At 37.2% G+C, this 18,999-nt stretch overlaps 1 protein-coding gene across 2 annotated transcripts; it reads left to right on the top strand.

The window, feature by feature from the left end:
* The first annotated feature begins 1,246 nt into the window (after positions 1–1,246).
* Positions 1,247–13,742, top strand: LOC112766163 (crossover junction endonuclease MUS81). Of its 2 annotated transcripts, XM_025812036.3 has the most exons (15): positions 1,247–1,716; positions 1,974–2,062; positions 2,182–2,260; positions 2,362–2,448; positions 2,543–2,668; positions 3,181–3,391; positions 4,164–4,365; positions 4,448–4,563; positions 8,989–9,137; positions 9,304–9,361; positions 10,337–10,495; positions 10,677–10,756; positions 11,142–11,379; positions 13,117–13,203; positions 13,372–13,742. In XM_025812036.3, the coding sequence occupies exons 1-15, from the start codon at positions 1,523–1,525 to the stop codon at positions 13,474–13,476; spliced, it is 1,980 nt and encodes a 659-aa protein (XP_025667821.1). In that variant the 5' UTR covers positions 1,247–1,522; the 3' UTR covers positions 13,477–13,742. The 2 variants fall into 2 exon arrangements, with proteins under 2 accessions (XP_025667821.1, XP_025667822.1); XM_025812037.3 differs by lacking the exons at positions 13,117–13,203; positions 13,372–13,742 and adding an exon at positions 11,495–11,864 and having other exon boundaries at positions 1,250–1,716.
* Positions 13,743–18,999: the final 5,257 nt, after the last annotated feature.

Here is an 18,999-nt window from a genome sequence, read left to right on the forward strand (position 1 = left end):
AAAACTACATCGTTTTTGGTCTTCACTAAAACAGAATGGTTTGAAAGTGATTCCACGCAGCTAATCTCTCACTCTTCTCCCAACCCAAATACAAACCCTAGGAGACCATGATTGATAATGGAGAGCGTTGTTCATCATCAAACCGACGAAATAGAGACAATTTAGGCTGGAGCTTGAATTCTAGTGGGAGTGTTAGAACTCCGAAGAAGAAGAAATGGGTTGTCCCAATTTGTTATTGTGGTTCTCATGCAAATTTGTTCATGTCAGGGACAGTGAAGAATCCAGACAGATTATTCTTTCGCTGCCCATACTTCAAGGAGGTTGTATTCACTTTAGCGAATTTTTTGTTTTCAATTTCTATTCCATATATGCTAACGATGTTAAATATTTTCGTAGACTGAAAAATGGCATTGCAACTTCTTTGCATGATTAGATGATTATGTTTTTTCATGTGGTGAGGATGCTAACAAGGCTGTCTCCGTTGGGGCATCAAAGCAGCAGCAGAATCGATTGGAAGGCCATGGTTATGTGGTGGATAACAAAGTTAATGAGTTGGAGGAAAGATTAATTGGTTTGGAAGACTAGTTAGATAAGTGTAGATTGAAAATGAATGAAAGTAGATGTATTATGTATAGGTTTAATTTGTTAGCATTTTTTGGTGGAGTTATAATTGCGTGGAATCACTTTCAAATCATTTTGTTTCGGTGAAGACTGAAAACAATGTAGTTTTTGGTTTCCAGAAGCGGAGCTAACTTTAATGTGAGGGAGGGGCCAAAAAAATAATTTTATATTTAAAATAAAATAAAATAAAATATTTAATAGGAGCTAAATTAAATTTTATGTATAATTTATAGAGAAAAATTGATGGTTGGGGGAGGCCATTGCCCCCTTACCTTTTATGTGGCTCCGTCCCTGTTGGTTTCTAAAGCGGGACAGATCGACTCCTGTCCATTCCCTAATGGGCAACGTGGAGTGAAACCCAAAAACGACGTAGTTTTAGGTTTTTAAAGTGGGACAGATCGACCCCTATTCATTCTCTAATGGCCAACGTAAAACTTAACAGAGTATTAACCTCCACATCAACAACATTAACTAACACAGGCAATTTTCGTCTATTTTAATCAAAAAAGATGACAGAAAGACCGCGGCGTCTCACGAAAATATAGGACATTAACCGACTTGTCTCTTCTTTTCGACAAGAATCGCGATATCCATAAAAAAAAGTACAGGACCGGATTAAGTGTTCACTCAAAAAAAAAAAAAAAAAAAAATCCCACCGGCACCTGATTTCTCATCTATGCACCCGAGAAGGAAAAAAAAAAAAAGGATGGATGTTCTTAATTGAAGATTTGAAAAAATTCCCTCTCTAACTTGGTAGCCCTCTGACGGCGACCACTTGAGCGGCAGTGGCGGAGAGCTCTCTGTTCCTGTCTTCTGTGCCTCTCTCCTTGCTGCTTTTGTGCACTGTTCTCCTCTGTGCAAACCCGTTCCAACCTAGCCGCATTTTAAGAACTTCACAAGAATGAAAAACCCGACCGGGGTTCGCTGCGCGGAGAACCAAGAACTGGCGTCATACATGGCGAACAAGTGGAAGGAAATGGCGGAGCAGCCGAAAGGGATTTCGGATAACATAGAGATGGCCCTCTCTAAGGCTCACTTTAACGTCTGTAACTCAAAAATCCCAATTCGAACCATCAAAGATTTCTCTCAGGTCAAGTACGTATTCTAAAATCCCAATCCTTCTCTATGCCGCGCTTTATTTTTCTTTTCCACTTCTCCGAAAAGTTTAATCTGATAGGGAAAAAAGCAACATGGATGATTATATTTCTAGCGGGGTTTGGTCTGTGTTAAAAGTGCTTAGTTTATTCGTCTGTCTCTTTCTCTCATTGATGTGTTTGTAGATTGATATAATGTTGCCTTTTATAATGTACAAATCTCATGGGGTTCCTTGTGCTTTTGTGATTGTGTAACAGGGGTGTGGGGAAAATGATCTTGAAGCTCATGCAGGGTTTTTTTGGGACTGGTGCAGGAGGTTCTGAATCAGAAGACTTGAAGAGAAAGGGTGCGTGTGGATAGGTGGTGCTATGCAGTTTTCTTATTTTCTGTTACCTTGAGTAGGCTCTACATATTTCGGTCCGTTGTTCTATTCTTCATCTTTTCCTTTTTTATTCAACTTTATAGGAAAGAAAAATAGAGGAATGAAGTGCTATGTGCCTCAGAGGAACTCTGTGGCATATGCTCTGTTGATAACCCTTTACAGGTATATGTGCTTCAATTACTGATGCATTTTTGAAACCTTAACCACATTTAACATCATGGTATAATTTGTCTTATTTTGAAGTTTTATTCTTGTTTTAATAGGAGGACTGTAAGTGGGGAAGAATTTATGCGAAAACAAGAACTTATTGATGCTGCTGAAGCTAGTGGGCTATCTCGAGTGCCAATTGCGTATGTTCAATATGGATTCTTCTCTGTCCAATTAGACTAATGTCTTAGTGTACTAAAATCTATGTAACTTTTGACTGACATATTGAATGTTCAGGCCAGAAAAAGGGAAGGGAAAACCTGGACGATTTGGAAGTTCTCCTCGGGATTGGTATAGTGGATGGAGCTGTATGAAGACTTTGATAGATAAGGGATTAGTTGTAAAATCAAGTTGTCCAGCAAAGTATGTTTTTTCTATTGTGCATCTTGTCTTTGACTAGGAGATATTAGTTTTCGACGTAAACCTTTTTCCTAAATATTTTATGTCATATTTAACATATTGAAATCAACTGGTTAAGGGAGCCTCATTATTTTGAATGTGTAGTTAATTGCTTTATAAAGTTAGATTTTGTGGCGTTGAGCATGTTTGTCCCTTCATCTACTTCTATTTCTTAAACAATTGGCCATGGCATATGTTATGCTTAGAAATATTTTTAGGCATTTATTTTGGTAATACATTACCCTTGACCAATGTGGCTGTAATTTGTTTAAGCATGCTTTGCTTATCAGAGCTAAGATACATATACCATATAGTTTATAGTTTAAGAGAGACAGTTTTATTTTTAATTTAATTTTATCCTTTTTTATTCAAGACCAGCAAATTTCAAAATGTTTCCTTTTTATTCATTTTACATGACTAGGGTGGTGGTCTTCAAATTCTGCATATTTGTGAAGATGATTATGTTTTGTTTTCAGATACATGCTAACTGAAGAAGGTAAGGCAGCAGCATGTGATTGTCTTTCAAGGTCTGGAATGGCAGAATGTCAAGGAAAGTCTGTTTCTGTTGATACTCCATCTAATATGTCAGATAGGGAAGTCAATGGTGATGATTTGGAATCAGAAGTTATGTCACCATTGACACAACAAAAGAAGCCAATGGATGTTTCTCTTGAATCTCTTTTGAAGGTATTTTTCCTCCTATTTTGAATTCTTTTTGCTTCTTTTGTTGCTTTTTATTCATATATTTGTTCGTTTTTTCTTCTTTCTGTGGAAAGTGTTGAAATGACGCTTGCATCTGATTTTCGTGTTACACAAAATGGTTTGTTGTTCATGTCGTCTTGTATGAATTTATCGAAACTGCAATTGGATCATTTGGTTGTAGCTACAACTAGCTTTTTCATTGCAAGACGTAAGCCAAAATAACATTATAATTTTTGGATCCTCTAAAGTAAGGATTTGGACTCTTTAAATTTTAAATTTCACTTTAGAAGGTAAAGTGTAATCTCTCACCATTTATAAGTGGGACCAAAAGAAAATATCAGAGAGAAACTATTTAAGGGGTAGAGATCACACTTTACCTTCTCAAGTGAAAATTCAAAATTTAGAAGATCTAAATTCCTAAAATAAAGAGGGTTGTAAACTTATAAAGTCACAGAACAGCCACCATTGGGTCATTTGGTTAAACCCACTTCTAATGGAAGTTACTTATTCAATAGTTATCTGTTCTCTTTATATCTTTACAACTCTCTTCACTTTTGAAGATCTAATTCCATATTAGTTTCATGCTCCTACTCCCCTCAGATACGTCCCGCATCTAATTCCATATTTTCCATGAAGTTCAAGCACAAAGTTTGCATGATTTAATTCATTTGCTGTGTCACTTGCAGTTTGTTCCTCTTTCACCTGATAATTCGACATGTAGTATTTCCCTGATTATTTATGGAATCTTCTTTTATAGTTCACAGGCATGGGTTTCTCAAAGGAACAAATTGTTAGTTCTTTTGCTGAAGTTTCCAGAAGCCATCCAAATGAAGATGTCTCATCTTTGTGGCCGGCTGTTTTGTGTCATCTACGAGAGGAGCAAATCTATGGTTCACATCCAAAGTCTTTGACAGCTATAAATGATTGCCATGATACTAGTGCTAATACTGTTCTATCTGGTATTTCTTTGTCCCTGGCATTTAGTAATGGCACAAATCACTGATGAAATTCGTATCTCAGCATGCTGTCATTGATGGTCAGGTTCCAAAGACCTCATTGGAAACAAGAGCAGAACTGCGAGTTCAGCCTGCAATGACCATGTGCCAAATTTCTCTTCTGATATTCCATCTTTCCTCTTGAGAGCTTGCCCATCAGCTGTACGGTTTGTTCCATTTGCCAAAATTTTTATCGTTTAATTCTTTTGACATTCTGCATAATTTTTAATGAGCATAAATCCTTAATGAGATTGCGATACTATGCCAAGAATATCACTCATGGAAAGGGAGATGATCATAAGTACAGACATTGTTTCGATTGCATGAGTGGTACAATATATTATCTAAGCATCATGTAATATTCATTTAACTTAAAACAGCATTACACTTTTATTTTTGGGTACATTTAGTCATCACTCATCTGTTTAAAAGAGGTGCTACGAAATTGCTGATATAGCAATATAACAACAACAACAAAGCCTTGTTCCACTAAGTGGGGTCGGCTACATGAATCAAACAATGCTATTGTGCTCTGTCATGTATCATGTCTACAGAGAGACCGTTTACATGTAGATCTCGTTGGACTACTTCATGGATGGTCTTCTAGGTCTTCCTCTGCCTTTCGCCCTTTGTTTATCTTCCATCTCATCCACCCTCCTAACTGGATGTTCTATTGGTCTTCTTCTCACATGTCGAAACCACCTGAGATGTGATTCAACCATTTTTTCCACAATGAGTGCTACTCCAACTCTCTCGCTTATATCTTCATTCCTTATTTTATCCAATCGCGTATGACCACTCATCCATCTCAACATCTTCATCTCTGCCACACTCAACTTATGTTCGTGCTCCACTTTAGCCGCCCAACACTTCGTACCATACAGCATAGCCGGTCTTATAGCGCTGCGATAGAATTTACCTTTAAGTTTTAAAGGCACTTTTTTGTCGCATATAAAACCAGATGCACTCCACCATTTTGATCAACCTGTTTGGATCCTATGATTTACATCCTATTCAATCTTTCCATTATCCTGTATGATGCACTCAAGATATTTAAAACTTTTAACTTTTCGTAGGATGTTTTCTCCAATCTTCACCTCTATATTGGGGTTTTCCCTTCTCAAACTGAACTTACATTCCATATATTCCGTCTTGCTACGTCTTATGCGTAGACCATACACTTCTAGAGCTTCTCTCCATAACTCCAACTTCTTATTTAGGTCTTTCCTTGATTCTCCCATAAGGACGATATCATCGGCAAAAAGCATGCACCATGACACAGGCTCTTGGATGTGCTCTGTGAGTACTTCCAAGACTAATGTGAAAAGGTATGGATTTAAGGATGATCCCTGGTGTAATCCTATACCAATAGGAAATTCCTCTGTCACACCACCTTGAGTTTTCACACTAGTTGTGGCCCCATCATACATGTCTTTAATTGTCCGAATATATGCGATCCTTACTCTCCTCTTTTCTAAAATCTTCCATAAGACCTCCTTTGACACTTTATCATACGCTTTTTCCAAATCAATAAACACCATATGTAGATCCCTTTTATTACTATGATACCTCTCCATCATCCTTCTTAATATGTATATCGCTTCAGTGGTAGATCTGTCTGGCATAAATCTAAATTGGTTCTCTGTTACTTGTGTCTCTTTTCTCAACCTCCGTTCTATCACCCTTTCCCATAACTTCATAGTATGACTCATAAGTTTAATCCCTCTATAGTTTCCGCAACTTTGTATATTCCCCTTATTCTTGTAGATAGGTATCAAGGTGCTCTTTCTCCACTCATCAGTATCTTCTTTGACCTTAAAATCTCATTAAAAAGCATGGTTAACCAATTCATGCCTTTTTCTCCAAGACCCTTCCAAACCTCAATCGGAATATTATCAGGTCCTACTGCCCTGCCATTTTTCATCTGCTTTAGAGCTTCTTTTACCTCGAAGTCTCGAATCCTTCGATAGTAGTCAAAGTTTTGATCTTCTTCCCTTGTGCATAATCGACCAAGGCTCGGAAGAGTCTTCTGTTCCTCATTAAATAACTCGTAGAAGTAGCTCTTTCATCTTTCATTAATCTTCTCCTCTTGAGCCAATACCTCTCCATCCTTATCCTTTATGCACTTAACCTGATCCAAATCTCTCGTTCTTCTTTCCCGGCTCTTTGCGATTCTATATATACCTTTTTCTCCTTCTTTCGTGCCCAAAGATTGGTAGAGACCCTCATATGCTCTTGTTCTTGCTTCACTTACAGTCACTTTTGTCTCTTTCTTAGCCGCCTTATATTTTTTCCAATTATTTGCATTGCGGCATAAAGACCACTCTTTAAAGCATTCCCTTTTTATCTTTATCTTTTCTTGTATACTCGCATTCCACCACCAGGATTCCTTGTCTCTTGGTCCTATTCCTTTAGATTCACCAAAACTTTTTTTTGCTGTTCTTCTAATAACTTCTGCCATCTCCCTCCACATCTCTTCTGCGCTTCCATTTCCATCCCACTTTGCCTCTTCTCCTACCCGTCTTAGGAAGTTTCTTTGTTCCTCACCTTTCATCCGCCACCACCTCGTCCTTAGGTTCTTCGTATGATGTCTTTTCCTCAATTTTTTCTCAACGTGAAAATCCATAACGAGCACCCTATGTTGTGTTGTCAAACTCTCTCCCGGGATAATTTTACAGTTAATGCAAAATTTCCGGTCGACTCCTCAACAAGAAGTCGATTTGAGAGCTTGTCATGCCACTCTTATAGGTTATAAGATGTTCTTCTCTCTTTTTAAAACATGTATTTGCGATGAGAAGATCAAAGGTTGAGGAAAAGTCTAAAATAGTTTTACCCTCGTCATTGATCACTCCGAAACCATGGCCTCCATGAATACTCCCATATCCAGTCACTTCTCTCCCAATATGGCCATTTAAATTTCCTCCTAAGCAAATCTTATCTCCCAAAGGTATGCCTTGAACCAAACTCTCTAGATCCTTCCAAAACTTTATCTTGTGTTGTTCGTCCGAATCCACTTGCGGTGTATAGGCGCTAATCACATGGAAAGCACCTCCCTCCACCACAAGTTTGATAGAGATGATCCGATCTCCCACCCTCTTGACATCCACTACGTCCTTCTTCCACTGCTTATCCACAATTATTCCAACCCCATTCCTATTCTTCACATTTCCTGTATACCAAAGTTTGAAACTAGAAGTATCCAACTCCCTAGCTTTTGCACCAACCCATTTCGTTTCTTGTAGGCACATAATGTTAATCTTCCTCTTTGTCATGGTGTCCACCACCTCCATGGACTTTCCTGTTAGAGTGACTATGTTCCATGTCCTAAATCTCAACCTTCTGTCGCTTTGACCTTTACCTTTTACTTTGTGAACTAGCTTATTTACCCTCGTCCGTTCACGAAAACGCGAGAATCCTTGCTCATTTAACACTACATCCGGGCACCGATGCAGCGGCTCTTGCTTTGACACTATACTCGAGCCATACGGCGCGTTGCTTCCGTGCAACGACCTAGCTTTAGCGCAATAATGTCTTTGATTCATGTCATGGGGGTTCGGCTATATTTTTATGTTGGTTGCCGAAGACCTAACACAACCCTCCTTCTTTATCCGAGTTTGGGACCGGCTATGTACCGCAAGTGTAACATAGGCGGAGTTTGCTGATATAGCAATAAGGTGGGTCAAATATAATTTTATTCTAGGATTTAACATTCTCCTTGACTCCTCCATTACATCCAATATAGTTGTTAAAATTGATAAAGTAAAGTAATAAATAAACCTATATGTGCTGTTTGCAGAACTTGATAACATGGAAGAAGGCTTTCCTTGTTTATGGAATTTGAGGTTTTCTATATTTTTATTAAATAAAAATTCCCAGAGGCTTACAAAGTCTAGGAACGTCAGTATGCAGCTGCAAACACCTATTGGCTTTTGTACATCGTACCACCAGTCTTAAACTGTTCTTCAAGTTTCTCAGTCTTGCCAATGTTGAATCTTTTCTCCTCACTCAGTTAAAAATTTATAACATTTTTATGCTTTCATTTTCTAGTTTTATGCTTTGAATGACATTTGACATGCTCATCGTTGTGAAAAACAGACCTAACAGCCTTGTGTTAACCTCATGAACTCCTAGCCCTGATCGATGAAAATGGTCTTTTCTAAGCTATGATCATGTGAGCTCCTTGTTATCGGCATTTTGAATTTTGAATGCTGTAAATAAAATAAAAGAAAATAAAAAATGATAAGATTCTCAATGAAAAGAAGGTATGCTTTACACTGATAATTTTATTGTTTTATACCTATAGGCTATATAGCTAATGTGTATGGCATGTGCAGTTTATTATGTTGATGTATACAGCTAAAGTGATGGACATAGGTGAAATTACTAAAGAGATTTAGATAATTAGATGTTAATTTTTTTTTTTGGGTGGCAAACAAAAAAGATGACTCTGACATTATTTGGGTCTGTAGCTGAACCCACTTTGTGAGATATTGCTTAATAGTTGTTCTAGATATTGTAGTTTGCTATGATTTTTGCTGTCTTCAAAATGTGTCTAAGAATTGGTATTTGTTTTGATGAAAACGTTAGGTTGATTCTGTGCAAATGCCAAGGAAGGATGAGCTGTCATCAAAGATGACCAGTTTAAGTGTTCCACCCTTGAGCTTTGGTGAGAAGTTTGAGGAGGTATATCAAGTCATTTTAATATTGGATGATCGGGAGCAATTTGCCACTCAAGGGTTAGTAACATATGTAAAGTTACCCTTTCCAATCAGGATACTATATTATATACCTGATTTAGTATTCTCTTTAGACATTGTCACGTAACTATAATTATCATATTTGTGGCACTCTTGTACTTTCTTGTTGCTAATGACTTCAAATGAATAACATTGTACTTTTTAGATCTCGATCTAGGAAAATTATTGAGGAAATTCGGATCCAATTCAAAATCCAAATAGAGGTGAGTTTGATGTCTTTACCTGTAGTTCATATTGCTTCTGAGGGAAAAATTGGTATATTGTTTTAATTTTTAAGTTTGCAATTTTAATTGTGTCATTTTATTGTGCTGTAGTGCTGGTGCATAAGATACCAGAGTCTTGCCACTATAGAAGCTTCATCATGAAGTATTTTTGTGTTGCACTAGTTGTAAAGGAGATTGTAGGGTGGTGGGGAGAGAAGAGGGTTGGTTTGGTACGGTTGGGAGAAAAAGAGACGGGCAATTTTGTTCTACAGACGGGTGGAGTGTAGTTAAGATAAACGTCATGGGAGGTTAGTGTGATTTGCCCTAAAATCAATAGTTGGAAAGGAGTTGAAAATCCTAGTTTCCATAGGATCTTTGCTTCTTTCCACAATCCAAGACCTTTGAACTTTTTAAGCAAAAATTGAAACAAATCCATAGGCCAAATCCATGATTCTCCAATGATACCATAAGTTTTATCCAAAGGGATCTAAATGATGAGACTTCATTTCAGAATCTAAGTTAGTAAGGTGCATGTAATACACATATTAGGGATAAACAATGAGAGGCCTTTGCTGTTGAAGCTTACAATTAGTGTTTATTCTATTAAGTACTATAGTTAGTGATGAACTATGTCAATCTTGATAGTCCTGTAAAGTTAAATCTGTATTAGCGTTCGTCAAGGATATACAACCATGATCAGATTAGAAGTTAAATACTTTTGTTGCTTCTAATTCATCATATCATGTACCTGTGGTATGCTACCATGATCCCATCAGGCCATTACCATTATTTTGGTTTTTATAATGGAAATCGGGAACTCAAGTCTAGTTTTGTTCAACTAATTATGTCATTTCAAACAAATTAGGTGTTATTTGTGTTTTCTTGTTGGACTTGAATGACCCATACATTTACATATTGAATTCACTCTATTTAGAAGATTGAAAAAAAATATCATGTTCAAATTGGTTCATCCAGGTACGACGATTGCCTGTTGGAGATGGGATCTGGATAGCACGTCATAAAATTCTTAAGACTGAATATGTATTGGATTTTATTGTTGAGAGGAAAAACATTGATGATTTGCGCAGTTCAATCAGGGATAACCGCTACAAGGATCAAAAACTAAGGCTTCTGGTAATTATTCCTTCTTTCATGGTCAGAATTGTTTATACATGTATAATTGTATAGTCACTGAATAATGTGTCTGTTGCTGTCGCTGTTGCTGTCACTAATAGTTTTTGATATATTTTGATATTTATACTAACATAGCTTGCCAATCCCCACATAATGTTTCATTCCAATTGCACATTGATAGAGGTGTGGATTGAAGAAGCTGATATATTTAGTGGAAGGTGACCCAAATTCTTCCGAAGCTGCTGAATGCATAAAAACTGCGTAAGTATGGTTTCTATGTTAAATTAATGTGTTTGGTAATGCAGGGGCTAGAAACCAAGTTTAGTGTTATTTATCTACTTCTCTCATCATTTCCTGCACTGTTATGGCTTATTAACTGTCAGTTTTGTCTACCTCTGTCTGCCTTATTTCTTGTCTATGATAATTGAAAGTATTAGGTCTTGACAAGATTTTGATTGCACAGCATTTTATTATTTGTAACGGATTGGATGGTAGTCTTATTGATTGTTAACGAGCTGGTTGAAATGAGGTTTTGTTACCAGTTAGTTATGGGATGCTAACGTTTGCTTTAGCTGAGGTTACTTTGTCTTGCTGTTTGTGCGAAAATTATTCACCATTTCAGATCTTTTCAACCTGCCATTTGCAGCTGTTTTACAACAGAGATTCTGGAGGGATTTGATGTGCAGAGGACGAGTGGTTTAGGTGATACTCTCAGGAAGTATGCTTATCTCACCCAAGCAATTTCTCAATGTTACAAGTCAAGAGATTTTGAAGGCCATGTCGTAGGTTTTGCACCATGTCCTCCTTTCGATGAATTTATTAAACAGTGTCAAGACTCTGGAAAAATGACAGTCAGTGATGTATTTGCCATCCAACTTATGCAGGTATTAACCATCTCAAAAATTAATTTTGTTTTGTTTTCTAATGGCTGTTTTTTTGTCTAACTGTTGTATCTATGATCTTTTGAGTATCCTTTTAATTTATGAAATGTTGCTATAGTGAACCGTGAGACTGAGGAAGATATGAGTAGGGGAAGAAGAGGGATTTGGAACCTTGGCCTTCTACCATGGAGGTGGGAAGCCAGGAAAAAATATGAGCTCGCATGAGGTATTAGGAAGAAGGGGAACGGGAGCGGTATCTAAGAGTGGTATATAGGAAGTCTTTGACAGCCTTGGTTATATATATTTCTTTCCCGTAGGTATATATGCATAACTCACCTAGTGGGAAAATGCTTTTTATTGATGTCTTGATAAATAGATGAATAACACAAGACAGAGGATTAGAGTTCCTCTATACATTAACAACAGAACCACCAAAAAGTGTTATCTGTAAAGCATTGCATAGGTATAAAATTGGGATCTGCATAAAATTGTCTGGTTTAGCTATTTCTTCACTCGTGTTCGTGTAACAAGCTATGAAGCACGGACGCTGATACAACACAGGATACACAAACACGAATTTGAATTTTTGGAGACACGGTGACACGATATATATAAAATATAAAGTATTTTTTAAATAAATTATAACAATATTTTGATATTCTATTAATATTAAAGCACAAACTAATTTTTTAAAATGTTTTTAATCTCTTTTTCAATTATGTAATTGATAAATAATAATATATATGATATCTAAACTTCATTTCAAGAATATAGATTAAGAATAGTATTAGAGATGCGGACAAATGATAGTATTTAGGTGTGTTTAGAGGTTTTTGGAGAAGTATTTTTTATTAAAACATTTACACACAGAAGACACGCATGTCAAAGGAGCGTCGTGTCCGAAATGTGTTTGACACGCAAACATAGCAACTTAACAAAGTGTCTTGTGCTTTACAGGTAATAAGTTTACCAGTTTGCACATTTGTTTAACACCTCCCAGTACTCCTCCAATTCTGTGTACATGATGAAAGCATAATGGCATAAAGACACATTTTGGAGAGATATACCAAATTTTTACAATGACGAGATAGAAATGACATATATGTTATATATTTTCATTTTAAATTTCCAATATTTATTACTTTTGAGGCTCTGCCTAAAATCTTAGTATTTTATATATAATTCATTGTGTCAATAGTTGATATTGTTGCTAAAGTTCATTTGACAAATTTGTAAAATATAATTTTATTGACTTTTTTTTAAACTGTATTTGTACTGTCCAAGCTGAAGTGCTTTTGAACTAAAAAGGAAAAAGTATTTGGTCAAATGTGGATAATGTATGATGTGCATCATTTGTGTGTCTATTTTAGACAGTAACGTGTGTCAAACACACGGATGCACCATGCTCTCTTGGTTTAAAAGCAATTATAAGAAACCACAACCTCTTCAATTTGCATACTTATATTTGAATCCATTTATTTCGGGAAAAGTTTGGTTCAGTTTTGCGATCCTCTAGTTTACCATAATTTACTTCAAAAAAATATAATTAGAAATTCCTAGATGTTCAGGTGCTGATTGACAGCCGTAATTTATCTGAGCAATACATTTTCTCATGCTTGTTTCTCACAATGAAATGCAATTTCTTTTTAAGTTGGATGAGTAGTTATTGGTCCTAGCCATTTCATTCAATGTACTTAATAGATGCTCTTTATTTTGACATCTGGAAAATTATAAATGCAGGTTCCACAGGTTACAGAGGAGGTTGCCATGGCGGTTTTAGATTTGTACCCCACACTTTTATCTCTCGCTCATGGCTACTCACTACTCGTGAGTCATTTACTTCCTCTCTAGAAATAATTCATCTGATTAGTGTGTTACAAATTATATTCTCTCCTATAGTCTTAATAATATGGCTACTTTTGCTTTCGTTTTTTATTCTTTATCATCAAACTACACCGTCCCCAATTTTTTTTTGAAATTCATTGTTGTGGTTAGGACGGTAATTCTTGTGCCCAAGAGGACATGCTTCGAGCACGGAGTAACAATGCAATCCCTGCGGCTGCTAGCAGGAACATTTTCCAGTTTATTTGGGGTAGCTGATTTGCATTCCTCCTGGAGTTGGATTTTTTAACCCCCTACCATGTAAATTCAGTAAGGAATGGTGAACAAGTTTTTTCTTCTTACAACTTTGGTATTGGTAGCATCGTATTATAGTATGTGTATATAAGGGAAATTAGGCGTATTTTTTAACCATAATTAGCAAGATAATATAAGGTGTCTTTTTCCGTTGATAAGGTGCAAAGGTCACTAGTTAAGTACCATTGAATTTCTTACGTAATAGAATTTATTGATTTAATGATGCTTAATCTGAGTGCACTTTAGAGGGAGGCCTTTGTTCGAATGGAAAAGCTTAGATCTAGTAACTAAAAAACTAGCAAGACGTATTTAGCATATCACACAGGATTACACTTTGCATATTCTGACAACTGATAACCTTTCACAGCCAAACATTGCTACTAAGGAAAATACATAAATGAACTTATGAATGAATCCATCCATCCCTCTCGCGTTGCTTTTATGTCTGGAAGACATTTGGAGAAAAGCAACCATCCCTTTCTGAAGGTGGATTTTGTCCTAAATAAAATTTCAAAACGTGAATCTCCTAAATCTATTAATATATAAATCGTCACAAGGTTGTGTATTAGATAATATGTTAAACATCACACATCCTAGGATGATTTATGCATATAACTCTTTCAAGAAATGCACATAAATCATCTTAGCACACTGAGCTTTTCAACTTGTATATAATTTGTCTCAGGTTAGTGAGTTACTCTTTTTTTACCTAAATCACTAGGGCGTAGCAATAATTTCGTGCAAAAAATAACAACCCTAGAACGACTAACGTTCAATACCCTACCCCACAATACCCTAGCACGATTTGCGTGCAAAAACATAAAGCTCAAGACTTTGGGACGATTTATGAAGACAAAAGAGCCTATAAATAAACGAGTATGATGTATAACGTGCCATAGATGAATTGAGAGTTTTGGAGGAGATGGTTGAGAGTGTGTGATAAACTCCTATTTTATACTTCATCTTGTGCTTAATTGAGTATTTTTATCAAGTCTTCACCCACTTATTCATGTAAATTGCATGGTTTTACTATTCCTTCCTTATTTTATGACATATGTGAAAACATGTTTTCTACGCTTTAAAATATTAAATTTAATTATCCTTTATTACCATTCGATGCCGTGATTTGTGTGTTAAAGTATTTTCAGGCTTCAGTGTGTTTTCGCTAGTTCATCACCGAGAAAAAATTGATGAAAACACAACTGAGGGTTTAACGTTCTCTAGTAAAAAGCAGATTGGAGTCTTTGTAAATCTTTCAACGAGTTTATTCGATTTACAAAATAGTATATTACAGAAATTAGGAAAGTGCGGTGGAATGCGAAATCGTGATTGTTCGTTCCCTGGCTACATCGCCAAAAACTTGGTGTGGGAGAACGTGATCTCATCTTTTACACAAATCCGCGCATCTAACCAGCAAGTGCACTGGGTTGTCCAAGTAATATACCTTACGTGAGTAAGGGTCGATTCCACGGAGATTGTCGGCTTGAAGCAAGCTATGGTCATCCTTGTAAATCTCAGTCAGGCAGATTCAAATGGTTATAAGGTTTTAATAATTAAAATATAAATAAAATATAAAATAAAATAGAGATACTTATGTAATTCATTGGTGGAAATTTCAGATAAGCGTCTAAAGATGCTTTGTTGCTTCTGAACTTCTGCTTTCCTATTGCCTTCTTCCAACCATGCGTTACCTCCTTCCATGGCAAGCTGTATGATCCTCTCGGATGAAAACAAATCTATATGCGCTGTCACCGCACGGCTAATCATCTGTCGGTTCCCGCTAGCGTCGAAATAGGACCATTGTCCTTTTGCACACTGTCACTGCGCCCAACATTCGCAAGTTTGAAGCTCGTCACAGTCATCCCTTCCCAGATCCTACTCGGAATACCACAGACAAGGTTTAGACTTTTCGGATTTCAGGAATGCTGCCAATGGTTCCAGCCTATACCACGAAGACACTAATCGAGTCCGTGTATTAGATATCCAAGAGAGTATACTCCATCTGTCGTCCAATGACTACGTTGAACATCATGTAGATCGCTTTGTGGTTGTCAGGCACGCGATCTTGGCTAAGCGAGTAACGAAGATTGGGTGATTGTTAAGGGTCACCCCTAGGGATGGCAACTCCACCCGAACCCGCGGGTACCCACCTCGCCCCTACCCGCTCGGGGCGGGTTTTTAGCGGGGCGGGTTCTTGGGCGGGGCGGGGCGGGGCCGGGTTTAGGTACTACCCGCCCCTACCCGCCCCGGTATATATATAATATATAATTTTAATATATAATATGTGTAATATATGAAAAATAATTAGTAAAATGATTGATAATATTGTATCATATTTAAAAATTTACTTTAATTTATATTATAAATGTGATGATGGTTAAATAAATTTTGAAATTTAATTTTATTTATTAGATTTTAATAATTATAGGGGTGGGTAGGGGCGGGGCGGGTACCCGCGGGGACGGATTAGGGTTCAACCATTTACTACCCGCGGGTAGGAGCGGGGCGGGTTTTATGGGGGTTATTGTAAGGCGGGGCGGGGTCGGGTAGGGCAAAAACCCGCCCCTATCCGCCCCGTTGCCACCCCTAGTCATCCCTTCATTCTGACTTAACTGAATTAAGAACAAGAGTATATTTTGGAGAAGAAGTAGGCGTGAATGGAAGGAAAAATAGTAGTAATTGCATTAATTCATGAAGAACAGCAGAGCTCCACACCTTAATCTATGGGGTGTAGAAACTCCACCGTAGAAAATACATAAGTGAAAAGTCTAGGCATGGCCGTGAGGACAGCCTCCTAAATGATAGTCTATGATTACATAAGATCAAAAACTAAAAGCTCCCTAAAATAATTCTCTAAAAGTAGTTTTTATACTTAACTAGTAACCTAGGGTTTACAGAAAATGAGTAACTGAGTGCAGAAATTCACTTTCGGGGCCCACTTGGTGTGTGCTTGGGCTGAGCATTGAAGCTTTTTCGTGCTTAGGCTGTTCCTGGAGTAAAACGCCAGCTTTGGTGCCAGTTTGGGCGTTTAACTCCAATTCTGGTGCCAGTATGGGCGTTTTACGCCAAGATGTTTTAGGCTGACTTTGAACGCCAGTTTGGGCCATCAAATCTAGGGCAAAGTATGAACTATTATATATTGCTGGAAAGCTCAGGATGTCTACTTTCCAACGCAATTGAGAGCGCACCAATTGGGCTTCTGTTGCTCCAGAAAATCCACTTCGAGTGCAGGGAGATCAGAATCCAACAACATCTGCAGTCCTTTTTCAGCCTCTGAATCAGATTTTTGCTCAGGTCCCTCAATTTCAGCCAGAAAATACCTGAAATTACAGAAAAACACACAAACTCATAGTAAAGTCCATAAATGTGATTTTTGAATAAAAACTAATAAAAATATAATAAAAAGTAACTAAAACATACTAAAAATTATGTAAAAATAATGCCAAAAAGGGTATAAATTATCCGCTCATCACAACACCAAACTTAAATTGTTGCTTGTCCCCAAGCAACTGAAACTAAATAGGATAAAAAGAAGAGAATATACAATGAACTCCAAACTTATCAATGAAGATTAGCTTCAATTAGATGAGCGGGACTTGTAGCCTTTTTGCTTCTGAACAGTTTTGGCATCTCACTTCATCCTTTGAAGTTCAGAATGATTGGCATCTATAGGAACTCAGAATTTAGATAGCGTTATTGATTCTCCTAGTTCAGTATGTTGATTCTTGAACACAGCTACTTTATGAGTCTTAGCCGTGACCCTAAGCATTTTGTTTTCCAGTATTACCATCGGATACATAAATGCCACAGACACATAATTGGGTGAACCTTTTCAGATTGTGACTCAGCTTTGCTAGAGTCCCCAGTTAGAGGTGCCCAAAGCTCTTAAGCACACTCTTTTTGTTTTGGACCACGACTTTAACCGCTCAGTCTCAAGCTTTTCACTTGACACCTTCACGCCACAAGGACATGGTTAGGGACAGCTTGGTTTAGCCGCTTAGGCCAGGATTTTATTCCTGTGGGCCCTCCTATCCATTAGTGCTCAAAGCCTTGGATCCTTTTTACCCTTGTCTTTTGGTTTAAAGGGTTATTGGCTTTTTCTGCTTGCTTTTTCTCTTTTTTTTCTTTTTTTTCTTTATTTTTCGCATTTTTTCTTTTTTTTCGCAAGCTTTATATTCACTGCTTTTTCTTGCTTCAAGAATCAATTTTATGATTTTTCAGATTATCAATAACATTTCTCCTTTTTGATTATTCTTTCAAGAGCCAACAATTTTAACATTCATAAACAACAAATTCAAAAATATGCACTATTCAAGCATTCATTCAGAAAACAAAAAGGTATTGCCACCACATCAAAATAATTAAACTAATTTCAAGATAGAATTCGAAATCATGTACTTCTTGTTCTTTTGCAATTAAAAATATTTTTCATTTTAAGAAAGGTGAAGGATTCATAGGACATTCATAGCTTTAAGACATAGACACTAGACACTAATGATCATGTAATAAAGACACAAACATAGACAAAACATAAAGCATAATTTTTGAAAAACAGAAAAAATAAGAACAAGGAAATTAAAGAACAGGTCCACCTTAGTGATGACAGCTAGTTCTTCCTCTTGAAGATCTTATGGAGTGCTTGAGCTCCTCTATGTCTCTTCCTTGCCTTTGTTGTTCCTCCCTCATGGCTTTTTGGTCTTCTCTAATTTCATGGAGGAGGATGGAATGCTCTTGGTGCTCCATCCTTAGTTGTCCCATGTTGGAACTTAATTCTTCTAGGGAGGTGTTGATTTGCTCCCAATAGTTTTGTGGAGGAAAATGCATCCCTTGAGGCATCTCAGGGATTTCATGATGAGGAATTTCCTCATGCTCTTGTTGAGGTCCATGAGTGGGCTCTCTTGTTTGCTCCATCCTTCTCTTAGTGATGGGCTTGTTCTCTTCAATGAGGATATCTTCCTCTATGACAATTCCAGCTGAATTGCATAGGTGACAAATGAGATGAGGGAAGGCTAACCCTGCCAAAGTGGAAGACTTGTCCGCCACCTTGTAGAGTTCTAGGGATATGATCTCATGAACTTCTACTTCCTCTCCATTTATGATACTATGGATCATGATAGCCCGGTCTACAGTAACTTCAGACCGGTTGCTAGTGGGAATTATAGATCGTTGGATGAACTCCAACCATCCCCTAGCCATGGGTTTGAGGTCAAGCCTTCTTAGTTGAACCGGCTTGCCTCTTGAATCTCTCTTCCATTGAGCGCCTTCCACACAAATGTCCCTAAAGACTTGGTCCAACCTTTGATCAAATTTGACCCTTCTAGTGAAAGGGTGAGGATCTCCTTGCATCATAGGCAAGTTGAATGCCAATCTCACATTTTCCGGATTGAAATCCAAGTAATTCCCCCGAACCATTGTGAGCCAATTCTTTGGGTTCGGGTTCATACTTTGGTCATGGTTCCTAGTGATCCATGCATTAGCATAGAACTC

The sequence above is a fragment of the Arachis hypogaea genome, chromosome 17, assembly GCF_003086295.3.
Source record: "Arachis hypogaea cultivar Tifrunner chromosome 17, arahy.Tifrunner.gnm2.J5K5, whole genome shotgun sequence".
Classification (NCBI taxonomy): domain Eukaryota; kingdom Viridiplantae; phylum Streptophyta; class Magnoliopsida; order Fabales; family Fabaceae; genus Arachis; species Arachis hypogaea.

Coding starts and splice junctions, on each gene's coding strand:
- LOC112766163 (XM_025812036.3), top strand. CDS start 1,523: ATGAAAAACCCGACCGGGGTTCGCTGCGCGGAGAACCAAGAACTGGCG. Junction 1,717..1,973: donor AAAGATTTCTCTCAGGTCAA/GTACGTATTCTA, acceptor ATTGTGTAACAG/GGGTGTGGGGAAAATGATCT. Junction 10,496..10,676: donor ATCAAAAACTAAGGCTTCTG/GTAATTATTCCT, acceptor GCACATTGATAG/AGGTGTGGATTGAAGAAGCT.